This window comes from Festucalex cinctus, chromosome 5 (genome assembly GCF_051991245.1).
Source record: "Festucalex cinctus isolate MCC-2025b chromosome 5, RoL_Fcin_1.0, whole genome shotgun sequence".
NCBI lineage: Eukaryota > Metazoa > Chordata > Actinopteri > Syngnathiformes > Syngnathidae > Festucalex > Festucalex cinctus.
In genome coordinates this window covers 27,452,346-27,472,193 of record NC_135415.1, presented here as the reverse complement: position 1 = coordinate 27,472,193, position 19,848 = coordinate 27,452,346, and the positions used below count along the sequence as shown (strand labels likewise).

Sequence of the window (19,848 nt, the reverse complement as noted above, 5' to 3'; positions counted from 1 at the left end):
TCTTTTGCAAAGTTGACCTGGCTACTGCTCCCTTGTGAAAAGGACAGGTGTGGTGATTAAACCATAATTTGGTGACGTAGCAGACATCTTATAACTTATGAAGTGCAGTTAAGTGACAACCTCATGAAAAGTTTTTCATTAGAAGTTATTTGAAAGTTTGAAAACAATTACTGGTATAGTTAAGAAGTGTTGCAAGTAGCACGCTAACTTGACAGACAGTCTCGAATGTGTAGTCACGTCACCTATAAATATAATTTCAGCTACTTCTGCAGAATATACTGGTGGATTAAGCATTACAGAAGCATGAAAATACATTTGGGTACTTACCAACACTGTTAATTTAACACATTCACTGCCAGCCCCGACAAAATACATCATTGACGTATTTTTCCGTCAATGGCAGTGAATGAGTTAAGGATGCTCTGCAATAATTGTTGACTCTATTAGTAAACATACTCTCAGTGTGGGTGTCTTGTAAAACCTGTCTGCTGGTTTCAAATTGAATCGTTGGAAAAAAGACCGACAGAGATGAAGTGAACTTTCTTGTGCTGGTGGGAGAAAATCAATGACCATGTCACTGCTCTGGGGAAAATATCGCTCTCTCAGTCTGATGATTGAACATGTTAAAGGCCATCCTGTGAATGTTATTTTTGTTTTTTTTGTTTGGTTATTAATCCCATTGGGCAGAGACCTGTTCTTTGGAATGGACTATGAAAATGGACTCATTTGGTCGTCAATTACCAGTCTCCTCTGTCATTTCCTTTACTGAATGATTCCCCCCCCCCCCCCCCCCCCCCCCCCGCTCTTGACGCTCAGCCTCAGGCGCATCATTTGCTGGTGACTGGCAGGTGTTCTTGAATGAAATCCAGCTGGGTTTGAAATGTCAGTATGGCTTGCAGAATTTATGTGAGCAAGTCTCCAAAGGACAGCAGAGGCTGAAAATAAGTCAAACCCATCTTATAAGATACTCAGCATACACCGAAGTGCCACGTATACAAATCACCATCGCATGTGCCAAATGAAATGCTAAAATCTCATTCTGTCCTCCTATCACAGCTCTTCAGTGATGTAGCTTACAAAGCCAGAGACCGTGAGGACCTCATTGCTGGCATAGATGAGTTTTTGGATGAGGTGATTGTGCTTCCGCCTGGGGAATGGGATCCTAAAATCCGTATCGAGCCGCCCAAGAAGGTTCCCTCGGCAGACAAAAGGTTGGAGCTGTACCTTCTCTTGTGCCTTTAATGCGCGTGAAGCACGAATATATCTCAGTGTGACTCCCATCTTCAGGAAGTCGGTGTTCTCCTTAAATGAATTGGGACAGATGAATGGCACAGCGGGTGGAGGAGGAGGCCTGGTTGAGGATGAGGAAATGCCAGCACAACATGAACTGGGAGAGGAACTGGCCTTCACTGGACGGTGCATTTACAAGTCATCCTTTTTAGGGGAAGAAAATGTGACTGTTCATTCATCCGTATTTTTGGGGATTTCCAATGTGTCAGAATTATTTATGTAGAATTACAGCGATCCTAAAAAAAACAAAACTCCCAGCCATTTTCACATTTCGCAATCCCGTTCGCTCCCGGCTGTTTTACTGGATTTTGACTGATTTTGCAAGGCCCACAGAATATTGTGTTCTATTGCTGTAAAAGCATGGAACCTATCAAAAGAAAGATTAAAGTCTCTTCTTTCACCAGAAAAAAAAAGTATGTTTCTATCTGTTTCCGTTTTGCAGCAATTAGCATGTTTCATCAGTTTTCACAAATCTATTCAAAATTGTAAGTAATTGAGCTTTTTTTCTACATGGCCCTGGTTGATCTCCTTTGCTCTGCTGCCACCTACTGGCCGTTTGTGTAATAACTACCATTTCTGCAACCGTTCTTTGCAGTTGAAAGGCTGCATCAAAGCCTTCTGTATGCTCTAGCATAAAAAAAAGAAAGAAAAAGGAAAAAAACGTATAAATACGTCTTTGGGACACTTAGAACATTAAAAAACGTATTTACACGTTATTGGGAGCAAATGAGTTAATTATCTGGCGGATAATATAGCTTCACCTCCCAATTTGAGAACTGATATATTATTTGCACTTATTTGAATAGATATTGCATTTAAATACTAAATTGCGTTTATTAGAAAATATACAGAAAAATGGGTTTGACAGACACAATCTAATGCACTATAAAAACTCGCTTTATAAAGACGTCACCTGATCCTGATTGTCAGAGAGTTATTAGCGCAATAATAAACATGCTTGTAGTTTGTTGTGGGGTAGAAATGCTCCCCTCTACATCACAACTACTATACTGACAGTCCAGTAATAAAGTGGAACAGGCAAATATAGGACATGAACTTTTGGGGTGTTCAATCAGATACCAATCAGAATTTATTCATCCTTCCAATTAGTAAAGGAATACAACAATCATTAGTATTGTGATCCCTTTGATCCAAATCAGTTTGAAACCACCCAAAATGTCAACGTCACTCAATGCGGGTTAAGTACTCATTACATTGGTCTTTCCAAATCAAAAATAATAAGTAACTAATCAGGTGTTTAGAATCATTTCGAACGAATAATGACAGGCTTATGTTATAGATTATAATGCATCTGTTGTAGGCTTGTTAGCTAATAAAACCTTGGGCTGAGGCCTGAGGCAATGACTCCGCTGACCATGCCAGTGGGACCACTCACACTCTGCCAAAGCAAGTCAAATCATTTCTAAACAAACGAGCCAGACGGACACAACGCATATAAATGCTAATGTGTGTGTTTTTATCCGCATTCTGCAACACTGATTTGCGTCATTAAGTGACTACTTATATATGATGGAAAATGTACTTTTTATTGTTTTAATATAAATAGTTGAGTCTCTGCCTGCTCAGACTTTAGGAGTGAAATTAAGCTATCAATTTCCAAATAAAGCCAAGTAAATCCTTTATCAGCTTATGTCTGAAAATGTGGTTACATTTGCCGTTGGTGGCTTTATGCAAGGTTAGCAGACAAACTGTGTTTTGTTTAGCGTCGGCTAACTGTGTTGTGGTGTCCCAAGTTCCCGATACTTCATTTTAAAATGTTTCTTCAGCTGAGATAAGTCAATATTTTAATGAGCCCCGAAAGGGAAATGTAAGTTTTAGAGCAGCATACAGCATAGAGCAGATTGTTTCATTAACAAAAATAAAAATGAATACATCAAATATGTGAAAAGACTATAAAGTAATGGACTGTTGAGCAGCAACAATTGAAACTAACTTTTTTTTCCTAATTTTTATAGCAAATATTTCACCTTGATTCTTTTTATTTCCTAAAACACTTTAGACTAATTGGAGCCCTGTGTTCTACCTTTAAGGGTCCAGTATTACTAAGTAGATTTACATACTTGCGAATATGTTTAAACGTATTTGCACGTACGTTTAATATTTGTGAGTAGGTTCGAATGTACTTGGAGGCTAACTGCGTAAAAACATTTGACCACCCACCCAAAAAAATGTTTTTGTTCTTTTAGCATTTAGCCTACATTAAACCAATACATTTGAAAATTAAGTAAGCAAACATTGTTTATTCCTACTTTTCATGATTCATTATTATTCATAATTATGTCTACAGTACATGTTTACAGCATTTTTTTTTGTTTGAATGTATTTGTAAGTACGTTTAAATGCACTCTAATGTATTTAAACATGTTCAAAAGTATACTTGCAAGTACGTTTAAACATATTTGCCACTAAAAAATGTTTACGCCACACTGGCATCTCTTCACTTCTGCAAATCACAATAATAAAAATGTTTAATCAAAAACACTTTCAGTCAAATTACATACAACAGTTATGAATAAAATTGTTTACCATTTCGGTGTATGTGAATGTTTTGATACATATTACCGTTACATCTCTTGCAGCTTGACCATATGTCTGTTACGTTCTGAGGTTGGTTCCCAAAGCGCAGACACAAATAAGATTTTAACTATTTATTCACATAACTTGACTAGATGAGAAACGAGAGTTGCACAGAGGAACAGTGGTAATAATCCGACAAACACACACACTTCTCAGACAGCTACTACAGACAGTGAATCGATCCGATTGGTTGTGACTAAGTAAAGGATTAAAGATTGACATCAAAAAGCTCCTGACATCACATAGCTGTCACGTAACACGTTACATCAATTCCAAACAGATCTAATGGTCATGAACCCAAACTTAACAGGCCATGAACTCAAACTTAACCCTGGCGTGACCCAGACATGACAATGTTGTCACTGTTGTGCAGAGGGGAAGAAAATGATGGAAGGACGGATTGCAAATCGCACTAAATTACAGCACAATTCACCATCTGCTTCACTAACTGTGTCCTGTCTATGTAACAGCTTCTGTGGTGGGTTATACCTGGACATAAAGCGCAAATTGCCTTGGCTGCCCAGTGATTTCTACGAGGGTTTCCACATTCAGTCCATCTCTGCTGTGCTCTTCATCTACTTGGGCTGCATCACGAATGCCATCACCTTTGGTGGCCTGCTGGGAGATGCCACAGAAAACTACCAGGTAAACAGTGCGCTTGGCCTCTTATTTTGTTTTGCTGTATGAAAGTAAAAAAAACAACAACTACATTTAGCCATTTTTGTTCTTTTTGTTTCCTAAAGATGTCTGTGTACATCATTTTTTCATTTGAGGGCCACATACAGAAAATCAGAAGGACGCAAGGGCCACATCATGTTATGAAGAGAAATTGTGTTTAGTCCTAAAAATTGTACAAATAATTTATTTGTGCTTTTGCATATTTAGAAAAATGCTACAGTTTTTTTTATTTGTAATATGGCAGTAGGGTTATTATAGTTTTGGAATTTTTCATTTTAGTTTTTATTTTGTTTTTTAAATTTAGTTAGTTTTAATTAGTTTTCAGGGTGGTTCGGATAGTTTTTTTTTAACATTAGTTTTAGTTCTTTAATAAATGCTTAGTTTTAGGTTAGTTAGTTTCAGTGTTAGTTTTAGTTTTGTTTTGTTTTTTATGTGTATTACTTGTGCACAATATTTAAAAAACACAATGGGCAAGGCATCATTATTCCGGTTTATATCAAAATAAATCTACTAAAAATCAGATTTAAAATCATCCCCAAAGGCACATGCATTAAATTACCAAAGACTAAAACAAAGGACATTTTTGCTATAATTATAGTTGGTTTTATTTTAGTTAGTTTTGTAAACATAAGATGTAGTTTCAGTTAGTTTTTTTTTGTTTTTTTTAAACTCATCTTCGTTTTTATTTTATTTCGTTAGCTAAATTGTTTTTTGAATTTTAATTTCTTTGTTAGTTTTAGTTAACTCAAATAACCTTTAATAGCACCTGTGTTTTTCGACACCTTCCCTTCTTACTGTGACCATCTCCAAACATGTTTGTTTTTATTTTATTTGAACTGAGTCAAATGCCATTTTTAGCATATGTCAGGGGCCACTAAAAAAATGGACAGCAGGCCGCAAATGGCCCCCGGGCCGTAGTTTGGACACCCCCTGGTGTACATTCACGAATTGGCAAATGTTTCTACGATTGTAAATGATTGCTTGTTTTAGATATGTTGATCTTGAGTTTTTGCTGAATGGCATCATTTGACTGTCAAAATAAAATATTCTTAATTTTCATTGTTTTAATTTATTTTCATTATGTTGATCTCTCACTGGATCAATCTTGCGATTTTCAGCTTTGGGCGTCTTGTTTCTTCTTCATTTTGTGTTTCCTCTTTACTCAATTTTAAAAGGCCTCACACGTAGTCATCCTCCTCCTGCAATGTTATCTGTCTCATCCTCAACAGGGAGTCATGGAAAGTTTTCTCGGTACTGCCCTGGCTGGCTCGGTGTTCTGTCTGCTCGGGGGTCAGCCTCTCATCATTCTCAGCTCAACTGGACCCATCCTCATCTTTGAAAAGCTCCTGTATGAGTTCAGCAAGTGAGCCTCTTTGCAAATGAATGAGGATTACAGTTCACGGTCCTTTTTTTTTTTTAAAACAGTTCAGAGAATAATTAGAATCTGAAAATGTGTGTGAATAACCCCACAGGTATGACTTAAACTCAATTTTGTGCATGTAGGTTCAAAAACATCAGAAGGTTTCTAACTCTACAGGTGATCCGTTTAAATGAGTAAACGCCTGAATGATCTTTAATCTCCCTATAGAAAGACATCTAATTTTGCTGGCAATGATTTGCCACCTGCTGCTAAATCTAACACTATTAACATTGCATAGCCTCACTTTTCAAATGTGTTGCATCAAATCTGTATCACTATTTATTATACAGTTTGTTTTTAGAGTTTGAATATAAATACGCAGTGGCTATTAGCCAATCTGAAACCTGTTAAAGTTGACTTTGGAAGAAGGAACGCTAAGAGCAAAAGTAGATCAGGGAAAAGAAAACAAATCATTGTTGGGATTGTGTTTAGTGATGTGTCAGTTTGCCACAAAAATGTTTTTTATTGTCTGGTAGCCATTACTTGTTTTCCACACGCTACTCTGGGTGCCTTCATCACTTAGCTCATTCCCATTGCAAATATATTCCACGATGACAAAATCCATTTTTATTGCTATGCGGATGGCACGCAGCTCTATACCGCTCCAGCAAACTCAACTTTTCCTTGCTTCCTTAAAATAAACTTCCCAAGTCTTACACTGACTGCTATTTCGAACTGTTAAAAATTCCTCACATGTCTTAAGGCCCCATTTACAACTGTTGAAACTTTGCTTTCAATATTCCGATTAAACCAAGGTTAAACTTTTTGGTCATAATATCAAACGGTTATGTTAGTTTCAAGCACAACGCTGCTCATCATTTAAACAAATGCATACTTTATGTACTCTGGTGGCTAGTTTTTTATTGCAATTTAATTTTCATTAGGGATGTTTTGACCCTTCTATGTTGAAAATCTACACTAATTGTCAGATGAAGGGGAACGTAATATGCCTGTGAAGCAAGTCAATATGTGGAGGAACTCAATGTGTGCGTGCATTAACAGCATAGCATAATAATAATAATAATAATAATAATAATAATAATAATAATAATAATAATAATAATAATAGCATAACATTGCAACACAATATTGTGCTTTTTTTTTGGTATGAGCCTTTTTTTTTTCTTTTTTTTTTTTACAATATTGTGACCATTTTTAAATATCGCCAACCTCCCCGCAATATCGTGATTATTATCGTATCGTGAGCTTCATATCGTGATAATATCATGTCATGACGTTTGGGATATCGTTACATCCCGACTCAAGGTTATGTAAACTTTCACACACAACTGTAACTGTCGTCATGTGTCGTGAGACCCGTCTTGTCATAAAGATGTTCCAGTTGGCGTTCTTTGGCATTAGGCTAGCTGATAGCGTCGATAAAGAGCAAGTTAAACGACCAATCTGTTGTTCAGCAGGGCCAAGTTGTTCATAAGGCTGTAGAGACGTATTGTAACAAAAGCAAGAATTTAACACATGTGGTGTCCAAATTTGCATTCTTTATATTACAAAAGGGCATAATACGTGCACTGTGATTGCCATGTGCATGGTGCCGCCTCTGGCCCAGCTCACTTGTCACCCTAAAGAGGACAAGCACCATAGAAAATGAATGGGTGGAGAATGAGTGGATTTTGGGGCGACTAAAGTTGACATTAAAAGATAATAGAATTGAAACAAAGGAGGAGATTATTTGCGTCCAAACATGAATACAACCAGAGCAACAAACCATCTCTAAAAATGTCATTTTTAATGAGTAGACACATTTAAATATGGTGATCCACAATATCGGATGAAAAAAACTGGTAAAGAAGAAGTCAAGTCAAAAATGTATTTACAACAATATGTTGTATGTGCCCCACCTAGTCTAAACACAGCATTTGTGATTATTAATGTGTTGGATTTGAATTAAGCTGTAAAATCCACCAGTTTAATCAGGGTTAGGGAACCCTGGTCCTCGAGAGCCGCTGTCCCGCCTGTTTTCCATGTCTCCCTCCAACACAGCTGACTCGTTATCATCATTATCATCATCAGCAAGCTCTGTAGAAGAGTGATAACGATCCAGTTCCTCAAATCAGCTGTACTGGAGGAGGGAAACATGGAAGACAGGCAGGACAGTGGCTCTCGAGGACCAGGGTTCCCTAACCCCCTTTTTAAACCATCTGAGGAGGCGGCCATTTTGCTGTTGACTGAAAATGACATCGCAGCTGCTCAGGGCTCAGCTTACGACCAATCACGGCTCACCTGTTTTCTGGGTTTGGTCATGTGCAAGCCGAACCCTGTGCAACTCTGATGTCATTTTTAGTCGACAGCAAGAGACAAAATGGCCGCCCCTGAGATTGATAAAAATGGGTGGATTTTGCAGCTTAATTCATATTACACAAACACAATATTAACCAGAATGACATGTTTGGATGAGTGGGGTGGCTATTCTTACTTTACTTCCCCTTTAAACCAAAATATTTGCTATGTTTTCAGCACAACATAAAACTTAGGACAAGAAACTTTGGCCTCGTGTCTGTTTTTTAAAGTGATTGTTATTGAACTGTTCAGGACATCTTTTCTTAGCCGGAAATGAGATGGATTTGTCCTTGAGGGGTTTTAGGGCCTTGAGCACTTGATATGTCAGAGCTTGACTAATTTCACCCATTCATTCACCACGCTTGCCTGCTTTCTCCTTCCTGAAGGAATAACAACATCGATTACATGGAGCTGCGCCTGTGGATCGGCATCCACTCGTGCTTGCAGTGTTTCATCCTGGTGGCAACCGACGCCAGTTACATTATCAAGTACATGACACGTTTCACTGAGGAGGGCTTCTCCAGCCTCATTTCCTTCATCTTCATCTCCGATGCAATCAAGAAGATGGTGGGCTGCTTCAAATACTACCCGATCAACACCAACTTCAAGCCAGACTACGTCACTGCTTACAAGTGCGAGTGCTTGGCGCCAGACCCGAGTGAGTTCTTTCAGGGACGAGTGCACTGACCATGAAGTGTAGCTTTAAGATCGTAACGGACAGTGAAGCCACTAATGTGCACTCTCCCAAACATTTGACTTTCAACACTTATCTTTTAAACATTCATGCCAGTCAGTGGCAACTATGAATGCAATTTTACATGGTAAGCGCACACACCTGTGTTTGATTTTCATAAGGAATACAGAGTTCATCATGCGTAATTTTATTTAATAGGGCTGGGTTTAAAAACTCGAATAATTGATATTGAATAGATTTTTTTTTTTATTTCAAGCCCAATATTGATTAGTAAAACCATGACTCGATTTTATATATCTTTCCTCCCCATAAATTATAAATAAAATAGAATTTTATCGGTCATTTTTTTTTAATCTTATTGTTTTCTTGAAATTTACTGTTCACATGAATTTAAAAGTATTTTTAAAGTATTTTTCTTCCATTTATACCTGACTTATTTCACTAGAAGACAAATTCAGAATCTTTTTAATTTATATTCACAATTATTGAATTAGATTATGAATTTTTTTTTCAGCTCATCCATGCTGATGTCATTGTTTGTGTAGCACTTAAAGAGAATCTTGACTCATTGGACAATTTTCAGTAGTGAAAAGTTAATATTTTGTCCAGAATTAATTTGATAACTTCATTATTTTGTTTTATTTACAATTAATACCTTTAAAAAGTAATTTTTCTACTTGCTGTCGACTGATGATGACATCAACTGTGCTGAGGAAGTAGGTAACAGCCAATCATGGCTCACCTGTTTTCTGGATTTTGGTCAGTAAACTGAGCCATGATTGGTCGTTACCTACTTCCTCAGCGCAGGTGATGTCATCATCAGTTGACAGCAAGTAGAAAATTGACATTTTAAAGGTATTAATTGTACATGAAATACAATTAAGTTATCACATTAATTATGCACAAAATAGTAACGTTTTACTGCTGAAAATGGCTCATTGAGTCAAAAAACCCCGTTAAGTGATTATAACACGTGTTACTTTAATAAACTAAACCATGTGACCAGTTACTGCCTCCCCAAAATTTACGTTGGAATTTAATATTTGTGGAGTTTCTATCATGTATTTGACATTTTAGAAGAATTGATGTGCCATAATGAATCCATTGAAGTGAAATGAATCGAATCGGGGGGAATCAAGATCAAATCGAACTGAACTCTTGTGAATCAAAATCGAATTGATTGAGGAAATTAGAATTGATACCCAGCCGTAGTATTTAATGACAATTAGCAGTTTTCAAAACGAACAAGGGAATCCCAAAGGTGAGGTGGGGGCTGTCCATTGTAAGACCCCAAGGCTGACAGGGGCCCAAGAAAATACTTATCTCAATTTGAGGCCCAAATGGACTGTAAAACATGCAATCATTTCTCCAAACATTGATTTCTGTAACTGATTTGTTTCTTGTTTGTTTTTGGCACGCTTCAACCAATTTGGCTGCTCTCTCTTACAAGTGAGTCCCCGTTTGATTGTGACGGCATGCCCCGCTGGCTGCATTCTGCTGCATTCTCATTGTACATTTCTTTTCTATTCCCTTCTGTTCCCCCTCCTCATCTACTCTTTATGTCAAATTAAACCCTCGGCCTCAACCTGTCCGCTCCAACTCACAAACAGCGGCTGCAATGATCTTCAATGGTTTAGTTCCAATGCCAGATAACAGCTCTAGTGTCTCTGGGGTAAGTGCTTATTTTCACCGAATACTTTATTTTGGAGCCATTGATTTCAAGTTGAAAGTAGAGCCCTGGTTACAGATGCTGTTTTTTTTTCTGAGAACTGCTGTCCTGTTACTTTCTTTCCTTTATCACCACCGATCCCATAATCCTCACGCTCCCTCTGTCTTGCGTGGATTACAATGTCACATTTCTGCTGACTAATCTCACTGTTTACTTGGAAATTAATAAATAAATAAACAAACACTCAATTCAAGCACCTTCCTTTTATCTTTATCTTTCTCTCTGCACCACTGCCACCGGACCACCCCCAGTTGAATGTGACAGCTCTGGACTGGAGCCAGTTGAGTAAGAAGGAGTGTTTGAAGTACGGGGGCTCTCTGGTGGGGAATTCCTGCAAGTATGTCCCAGATCTGGCACTTATGTCCTTCATCCTCTTCTTTGGAACATACTCCATGACCGTCACCCTCAAGAAGTTCAAGTTCAGCCGCTACTTTCCCACCAAGGTGACCAAGCAACTCTTTAATAGCTGCATAATATGTCTCTTGTCATCCACCCCGGTGTTGGATGTAGCAAAGCAGCCCCAGAATATAACCAAGCCTCTTTCATCTTTCACAGTCAAATGTTCTTTTCTTTGTAGACGTGGTGCAGGCAAAGCTAGAAAACTTACTTAGACTTGATAAAGCTTCTGAGGTTGCCCTAATGACAGAATTGACAAATATTATTTAAATATTTTTAAGATGGTAATGATAATAATTTGTTCAAAGAATTGATTTCTGTTGGCGTATTTATGAATGAAATACGACGTCCGCATACTGCCAAATCTGTCTCTGCCTCAGCTGAAGCCAACAACATCGCATTGCAGCACCTGCACCACAAGTTAGACTTGGTTTTAGAGAGTCTAAAATATAGTCTATTTCAAGGGTGTCCAAACTTTTTCCTTTGAGGGCCGCATACGGAATAATCAAAGGATGCTAGGGCCATTGTGAAATTGTCTGATTTTATTAAACGCGCTAAAACTAACAAGTCAATTAATAATGTGCTATAGTTTAGCTGTTTTTTAGTGATTTTTAAACAGGACAGTTTGGATTTTTTTTTCTTGATTTTGGGGTGTCCCACAAGAATAGATCCGCCCCAGCCCTGAACCAAATCTCCACATTCGCAATCAAAGGAAGAGTAGTCGGTAATAAAATGAAAAATTTTAAAGAAGTGGATCTTAGTTAATCATAAATGTGATGTGTTCACAAATTACACCTTGACACAGACAGCAGAACATGCTTCTGGAACTGAAATATCTGACTTAATCAATCAAATTACAAAAAGAAGTATTTCTGTTTTAGATTTAAATAGTTTCTTTGCATATCCAGATTTTTTTATTATTATTATTATTTTTTTGTATATGCTGAGGGCCGCTAAAAAAATGGATGGTGGGCCGCAAATGGCCCCCGGGCCGTAGTTTGGACGACCTGGTCTACTTTTTTTGTCACGCTGAACTAGACTTGCTCCAGCATGAAAAGATGATGCGCTTGTGAACAACAAAAACATAATGCTCCTGAAAAAAAAAAAAAAAAGAAAGTGTTATACATGATTGTTCTTGCACAGCAGCAATATATTGAGTGTACAACTCACTATAATGTACAATCAGTTGGCGCCCTTCACAGCGGGCCGATCACAGGATGATGGGACAAAAATGTTCAAGTCATTTTTCAAAATGAAACAATCTGCTGGAAGGCATAAAACGTTTTTTATCCTTTCTCTGCGACCCAACAGAAAATGATCAATGGCCCAGCAATAAATCACATCAAAAGGAATATTGCCAAAATCAGTTGACATAAAAGTACATCGAGATGTTTCACAGAACTAGTTTGTAGATTACACCTTGCTGGGAAACATGCTTCCATTTAGAATTTGTATAAATTATTCAACATTTCCGTGTGTCCAATTGTAACTGTTGTGTTGTTTTTTTGTGTCTCTTCTTCCAGCTTAGGAAACTCATCAGTGACTTTTCTATCTTCATGTCAATCATGACGTTTGTGGGTCTAGACATGCTGATGGGTCTTAAAACTCCCAAGTTAATTGTACCAACAGAATTCAAGGTACAAACTTTCTTGTTCTCCCCATCATACTGCTCTTTTTTTTTTTTCCCAGCTTGATTTGTTAACCCATGCTTGAGTCAGTCAAAACTCTTTTCTTTTTATTCACAACATTCGGATCTGATTTTGTGCACAAGCTTAAATCAATCTTGCACAGGGTGGAAAAACATTTTTCCCGACAGGAGGGGAATGAAATTGCTTAGCTCGCTGTAATGATGCACGTATTCTGGATGTTTCATTTGCCACGCTGCGAAAATATGGCATATTACTACAGGGATGAATGCATGCAACATGTTTCCAGCCATTGCTTTGCATTTTAAAGATGCTTCTTTCACCGCTCATAGTTAATAACAGACTTAGACTTGACTTTATTGATCCTTTTGGGATGGCTCCCTCTGGGAAATTTACATGTCCAGCAGCAATGAGAACAGATAATAAAATAAAAAATAATTCAATCAATCAATAAATAAGGTTATTACTCCAGAGATTGAATTAATAATAATAATAATAAAAATAAAATGAAAAATAAGAATTCAATCAATCAATAAATAAGGTTATTACACCAGAGATTCAATTAATAATAATAATAATCAAAATAAAATAAAAATTCAATCAATCAATAAATAAGTTAATAAATAACTTACACCGGAGATTGAATTAAAATAAGTAATAATAAATAAATAATTTAAAGTACAGTAAAGTACCATTTTTTATTTTTTTTTATTTTTTTTTTATCAATCAATAAATAAGGTTATTACACCAGAGATTGAATTAATAATAATAATAATAAGAAGAAGAAGAAAAATTCAATCAATCAATAAATAAGTTTATAAATAAATTGCACCGGAGATTGAATTAAAATAAATAATAATAAATAAATAATTTAAAGTACAGTAAAGTGCCATTTTTTGTTCATTTGAATCTATCATGAAAATGGACAACCACTCAAAAATCAATGTAGGGTAAAGAAGAGACAAGCAATTTCAGCATGTAAATACTAGCATAACAATTTTCAGAAAGCCGCAATAGCTTCCATTTGCTGTATATCAGCTATACAGTATTTAATGACAGTTTGAGACTTTTCCAACTGTGGAAATGAAGCGTCTTCTTCTCGTCTCTAACCAGCCAACTCGGCCTGATCGCGGCTGGCTGGTGTTGCCATTTGGGAAGAACCCCTGGTGGGTTTACTTGGCCAGTTTTGTACCCGCCCTCCTCGTCACCATCCTCATCTTCATGGACCAGCAAATCAGTGCTGTCATTGTTAATCGCAAGGAGAACAAACTCAAGGTAGGGACAATTCTGAGCAAATACTTCACTTCCTAAATAAAACATAATTGGAGATAGAAATGGATTTTGGACTGGCAGAGGAGTTGGTGTTGAATCCCACTACAGAACAAAAAGCTAAATGAGTGACCTTCTTGCCTATCAAAATGTTTTGATGCGTGGTTAAATGATGGAAATGTCCTATGGCTGACGTCCCGGCAGAAAGGTTGCGGCTACCATTTGGATCTCTTCTGGGTGGGTGTCCTGATGGCCACTTGCTCCTTCTTGGGTCTGCCCTGGTACGTAGCTGCCACCGTCATCTCTATCGCCCACATTGACTCTCTGAAGATGGAAAGCGAATCCAGCGCTCCCGGAGAGCAGCCACAGTTCCTCGGAGTCAGGTCAGCAACTGCAAAAATACATTTGCATCATGTGTGGATGTCCGTCGTTTTCCCTGTGGAGTGAAATCCTTTGGAAAGTTATTTAGCGTAGAAGAAAAATACGTTTTTGAACTGATATGTTTTGTGTGGATTTTCAGAGAACAACGAGTGACAGGCATTCTGGTGTTTGTTCTCACTGGGGTTTCCATCTTCCTCGCTCCAGTGCTAAAGGTATGAAGAATACTGGAAATGTAGCACTTGTGCTATTACAATGTGCTTTATATTTATTCATGTAATCATCATGCAACAAATGCAGAGCAGGCAAGTACTGTATTCGACAAAAAAAGGGAGATCAAGTATTTAAAAAAATTTACAACTAATTCAATCTACTATTTTTTTTTTTTAATTCACATTTCTGAAAATTAACTTAATTATGACCTAGTCTTCTCTTACCTCCCTTGTCTTTTGCATACTCTTCTTCCATCTCCATTTTTCTTGAAATTGGCTGTTTTCGTCTCCAACCTTTCTCTTCACGGCAGGTTTTCAAAAAGACATGACTGGGACTGGGTGAAAGGATATCGTTTCCTTCCACTTGGTATCATTTCAGAATTACGATTTGCCGAAAGCTGTCGTGAGTGATTAAAAGAAGAAGAAAAAACAACACCACGCCAAAAACCGCAGGGGCTGCACTAACATTAAAACTTGATGTCAAGCGCGGGGCCGCAAAATATAATGATACAGGCCGCAAATGGCCCGGGGGCCACGGGTTTGAGACATGCTAACGTATCGTATTCATTCTTACACTTTTTTTTTTTCTTCTTGCTGACCTTTTTTTTTTTTCTTTCCCCCATAACTTGATATTCTGTATCTTATGTTTCATCAATCATCACCTCGAATATTGTGTAAATCAACCCCAGTCCTCTCTTGTAGGGAAATCCAACAATGAATGATCAAAAACAAATATTATCGGCAGAAATAAAGGGACGGCTCTGAATAAATTTCAACACTTTCCAAATAAGACATTAGCTCTTTGGCTCTGGTTCTGTGCATTAGTCTTGGACCATCCCAGATCAGAAATACAGTTTCACCTAGAAGAGCTGAACTGTTAATAAAAGTGATAGAATTATCTGCGTGTGTATCACAGAGTGCCGTATTTGTGTTTGGTTGACCATCTGTTCCTGGGTGAACTAGCTACTAAAAACTAGCTGCTAAAAATGGTTATTTTAACACTCAATTTTGAGTCTAATCTTGCATCGTGCAGCTTTAAAATTACTAAACTGATGGTGGCCAAAACTTAGGCAGTGAACACCCCCCCCCCCCCCCCCTCTGTCTCTCTCAGCATGACACACTGTGTAGGTGGTTAAACATCACAGTTAAATGATTCTTTGTTATCCTTCTCTACAGTACATCCCAATGCCCGTGTTGTACGGCGTCTTCCTCTACATGGGAGTAGCTTCCCTCAGCGGAATTCAGGTATTCACAGTTGCATGTCATTCTTATTACCTTTTTTTTTAATTGATAGGGAACAGGAAGCAACTCATTGCAAGCTGCCAAACTAACCAATCAGCAGGCAGACAGACACCTGGCGGCCCGCTCATTTAACGAAACCAACTGTACATAATCATTATAGGGCGTTTCGTGCACTCGCAAGCCGCATCATTATTTTTTATTATGAAGCAGTTTCAACTGTTTGCATTCATAAATGAGATCTGATTGTTTTATGAAATAGTCTACACGTACAGGATAACAATTATCACTTTCGATTGACTCTGTCAGTGGGTCATGATTCAATAATACTTTCATTACTGTGGTTGCAGTTTGCAGTGCACTCATGCATAACTCTGAAGTCGGCTTCATATATTTTGACCATCTCATAAAGCTACTGTAAATCACTTCACCCAGATATTTTAGCAGTTCTTATAGTATGATAGTCTGCAGTTCTATACAATTTATCCTTAGAAACAATCAAAATTCTTATTATTATTTTTAATGAAGATGGCCTAGTAGTTTTGATAGCTCTTGTATTGTACCTGGTTCTTCCACGCAGCAAAGCTAACACTTATGCACAGCCAGTCAGAGCTGTGATACATATTAAGCGAACCCTCCAAATATTCAGCGATTGCTCATTCATTTTATAGGTCCGCATTCAATTAATTCAATTCTTCACCCCTCTGCCACTTGCTTAAATAATTCATGTTTTTATAATGCATTCCGTCTGGACCTGTATAACAAGTGACCCGTGATAGCTTCTAGAATAATTTGACCGGCCGGGTGTTTGAAACTGACACTACCTGGTTTTATTCATCATCCGTATAGTTCTGGGACCGGATTAAATTGTACATGATGCCATCCAAGCATCAACCTGACCTCTCCTACCTGCGCCATGTTCCTCTGAGGAGGGTGCACCTGTTCACCTTGATCCAGATCATATGCCTGGCTGTACTCTGGATACTCAAATCTACGTTTTTAGCGATCATCTTTCCAGTTATGGTATGGAATTATGACTTCTGTAACTATTATTCGACATTAGAAGATTGTTGCTAAATGAAATGTCTTTTGTCTGCTCCAGAATACATTGCCATGAAACAATCTGTAGTACATAAACGAGCCATGTATATTAAGTACGCGTGATTCATGTCGATGCTAGGGATGTAACGATAAGCGCGATATCGTGATATCGTGACATAAAACTGTCACAATATCGTCGTCATGTTCACGATATTTAAATGCAACACATCTGTAAAAAAAAAAAGAAGTCAGGTTGATTTTCATTTGTGCAGTTCTAGCACCCTCTTGTGGCTAGTTTTTTAGTGCAATTTAATTTTCATTAAATTGGATGTTTTGGCCCTTTTATGTTTGAAAATCTACACAAATTGTCAGATGAATGCGAAGCAAGTCAATATGTGGAGAAACGCCGTGTGTGTGCATTAACAACATAACATAAGATAATAATAACAACATAATAAAAAATAATAATAACAAGATTGATGTTATGTACAAAAGCACAATATTGTGCTTTTTTTTAAGTATGAGCTCTCTTTTTTTTTTAAACAATATCGTGACCTTTTTTAAATAACAATATCATGATAATTATTGTATCGTGAGCTTTATATCATAATATCGTATTGTGACGTTTGGATATCGTTACATCCCTAGTTGATGCCATCTTCAAATGCCATCCCACTACATTAAATATAGACAAAACCTGCCTATATGAGACAAATGTTGGTGCATTGTGTTGCATAAAACTTCAGATCCTGGGTCTGTTGGTCGTTCGCAAAATGCTGGACATGGTCTTCTCCCAGCATGACCTGGCTTGGCTGGATGACCTTCTGCCAGAGAAAGAGAAGAAAAAGAAGGATGACGACAAGAAGGGCGGAAAAGACAAGAAAAAACCCAAACTGGAAGCCAGCGAAGAGGAGGTGAGAAAAAAAATGAGCTTTTGCTGCCCCCTGCAGCCCGCAACTGATCTTCTGTTATTGTCTGTGTGTGCGTGTGTTGATTTTCAGGATAAGTACAACCCATACTCCAACCATTCACCAAGTTCAGATTCGGACTTGGATCGCAGGTACTGTGTCCTCAAACTGCACATCCCCTACAAAGATCTGGTCGATCCTGATGTACAGTCTGACTGGGGGGCGTACTGCCAGCCCTCTGCCACACAACACGCTCTTTAACGCTCACACACACACACACATTCATCGCTTAATTAAAAAGGCTTTTTATCAACATTCTTTGCCCGCCAAAATTAAAATGCACCTCTTATGTGTTAATTTTTCGGCATTTAATGTTAAGAGGACGTCTCATCCTCCTCTTTTTCTAATCAGTTAATTACTTGCATATTTTAAAGTGGGGGGGGGGGGAAATGACCCCAATAGTTTGACATAAACAAATATTCTGAATGTCACAAGCAAACATTTATTAAATGCTTCACTTTAATGCATGTTATGTTTATTGTTCAAACACAACCTGTGCTACCTTTAACGTAACCATCCGCTGTCAAGCTAAAGGATCATCTGCAGTCAAAATTAATAGTGGGATTAATCTGCGTTCATACATGATTAATGTGATACATTTTTTGTGATTAATTCATTAGTTAACGCTTTAACTTTGACAGCATTATATATATATATATATATATATATATATATATATATATATATATATATATATATATATATATTTCATTGCCTACATAAAATCTGGTCAAAATAGCTTCAAAGTAGAGTAAAACTTATAAAGTGATTATTTCTCCACTCTGCTACTCTCCAAATGGCTGACAAGTTTCAGTTAATATCCACCAATAAACAGAAAATTACAAGGGGTTTGCCAAGTTGATTCGGCAAAATTATTGTGTTTCCTGAATTTATTTCTTATTGAGGATTTTAGGCACGTTTTTTTTTTTTTTTTTTTTTTTTTTTTTTTTAATTAAAAAGAAAATTCAACAAAGATGGCAGCCACTTGTCACCTTGCTACTTTGAGGGAGAAAGCAATTTTAATTTTTTATTTTTTAATTAGAAAACATATTTTACTAAAGCTCATCTTTTCACTGAGGTGCAAGAAATGAACTTACCCTCATCTGCAGCTCACACATATTTTGGATTTTAGATTGAAAAAAAGCATAAAGTTGAAGTATACGCTACAGTTCGGATTTATGATCCAAAAGTGTAAAAATCCGACCGCAAACGATCTGCAGGACTGAAAACCTCCACCGTCTGATGACTTTCCACACAGAAATTGACATTAAAACTTACGTTTAGAAAAATATTGTAATTACAGCTGAAAACGAGTTTGTGTTGTTACAATAGTTTAATGTTCTCAATGTGTTGCTTTTTATTTTGCTGCTTCTAATTGTCTTCAAATTAGGTCTGCGATGATCCATAGTCTTTTTGCTTCCCTGTATATAATTTCCTGTCTTATTATTGGATGAGATGTAAATAATAGACAATCGTAGACATTCTACTTACAGCAATACATACAACATTGTTTTCATAGTGTGCCGTGCTTTGGCTCAGTTGTAATCATGCAGTTTCCTCTCCATGCACTTTAAGGCAATGCAGATCATTACAATCCTACTTGCTGTATAATGTTGGCTACTTTTCTTCCTGTGTTATGCACTGAAATGTTATTTTTCCTTTTACAACTTTGTTGATAGAGAAAGGCTGTGAAAATAATTCATCTGTACTGTGTGCTGTATATTTGCTGGGTCTGTGAGCCATTTTTCAGGATGTTTAATTTTCTGTCTGTAGGATATTGTACAGTGGTTGCATGGATGGTAAGAATAGACGAGATCAATCACAATGTTGGTGTCCAAAGGACAAATGTCGTGTTTAGAAGATTTATTCAAGATGTTTTATTTGTAGACACGTCCAAGTGTAACAAGAATCATTATTACTTTGGTTGTTTCTTTTTTCATCCATGTTCCAAAATCCAGCAAATCCGCTGTAATCTAGTTGATCTTCCCCGTC

General features: G+C 37.3%; 1 protein-coding gene across 10 annotated transcripts in view; it reads left to right on the top strand.

The window, feature by feature from the left end:
* slc4a5a (solute carrier family 4 member 5a) overlaps nt 1-19,848 on the top strand; it is a 42,198-nt gene that overhangs the window by 20,249 nt on the left and 2,101 nt on the right. For 6 of the 10 annotated variants that reach the window (XM_077520918.1, XM_077520916.1, XM_077520915.1 and 3 more), the window contains 15 exons: nt 1,057-1,211; nt 1,288-1,416; nt 4,359-4,533; nt 5,796-5,929; nt 8,671-8,942; nt 10,589-10,650; nt 10,959-11,150; nt 12,627-12,740; nt 13,863-14,024; nt 14,223-14,401; nt 14,539-14,611; nt 15,785-15,853; nt 16,697-16,870; nt 17,635-17,802; nt 17,890-17,948. In XM_077520918.1, coding sequence (XP_077377044.1) covers nt 1,057-1,211; nt 1,288-1,416; nt 4,359-4,533; nt 5,796-5,929; nt 8,671-8,942; nt 10,589-10,650; nt 10,959-11,150; nt 12,627-12,740; nt 13,863-14,024; nt 14,223-14,401; nt 14,539-14,611; nt 15,785-15,853; nt 16,697-16,870; nt 17,635-17,802; nt 17,890-17,948 — 2,117 coding nt within the window. The remainder of the gene's footprint in view (nt 1-1,056; nt 1,212-1,287; nt 1,417-4,358; nt 4,534-5,795; nt 5,930-8,670; nt 8,943-10,588; nt 10,651-10,958; nt 11,151-12,626; nt 12,741-13,862; nt 14,025-14,222; nt 14,402-14,538; nt 14,612-15,784; nt 15,854-16,696; nt 16,871-17,634; nt 17,803-17,889; nt 17,949-19,848) is intronic. The other 4 variants (XM_077520921.1, XM_077520920.1, XM_077520919.1 and 1 more) reach the window with 2 other exon arrangements.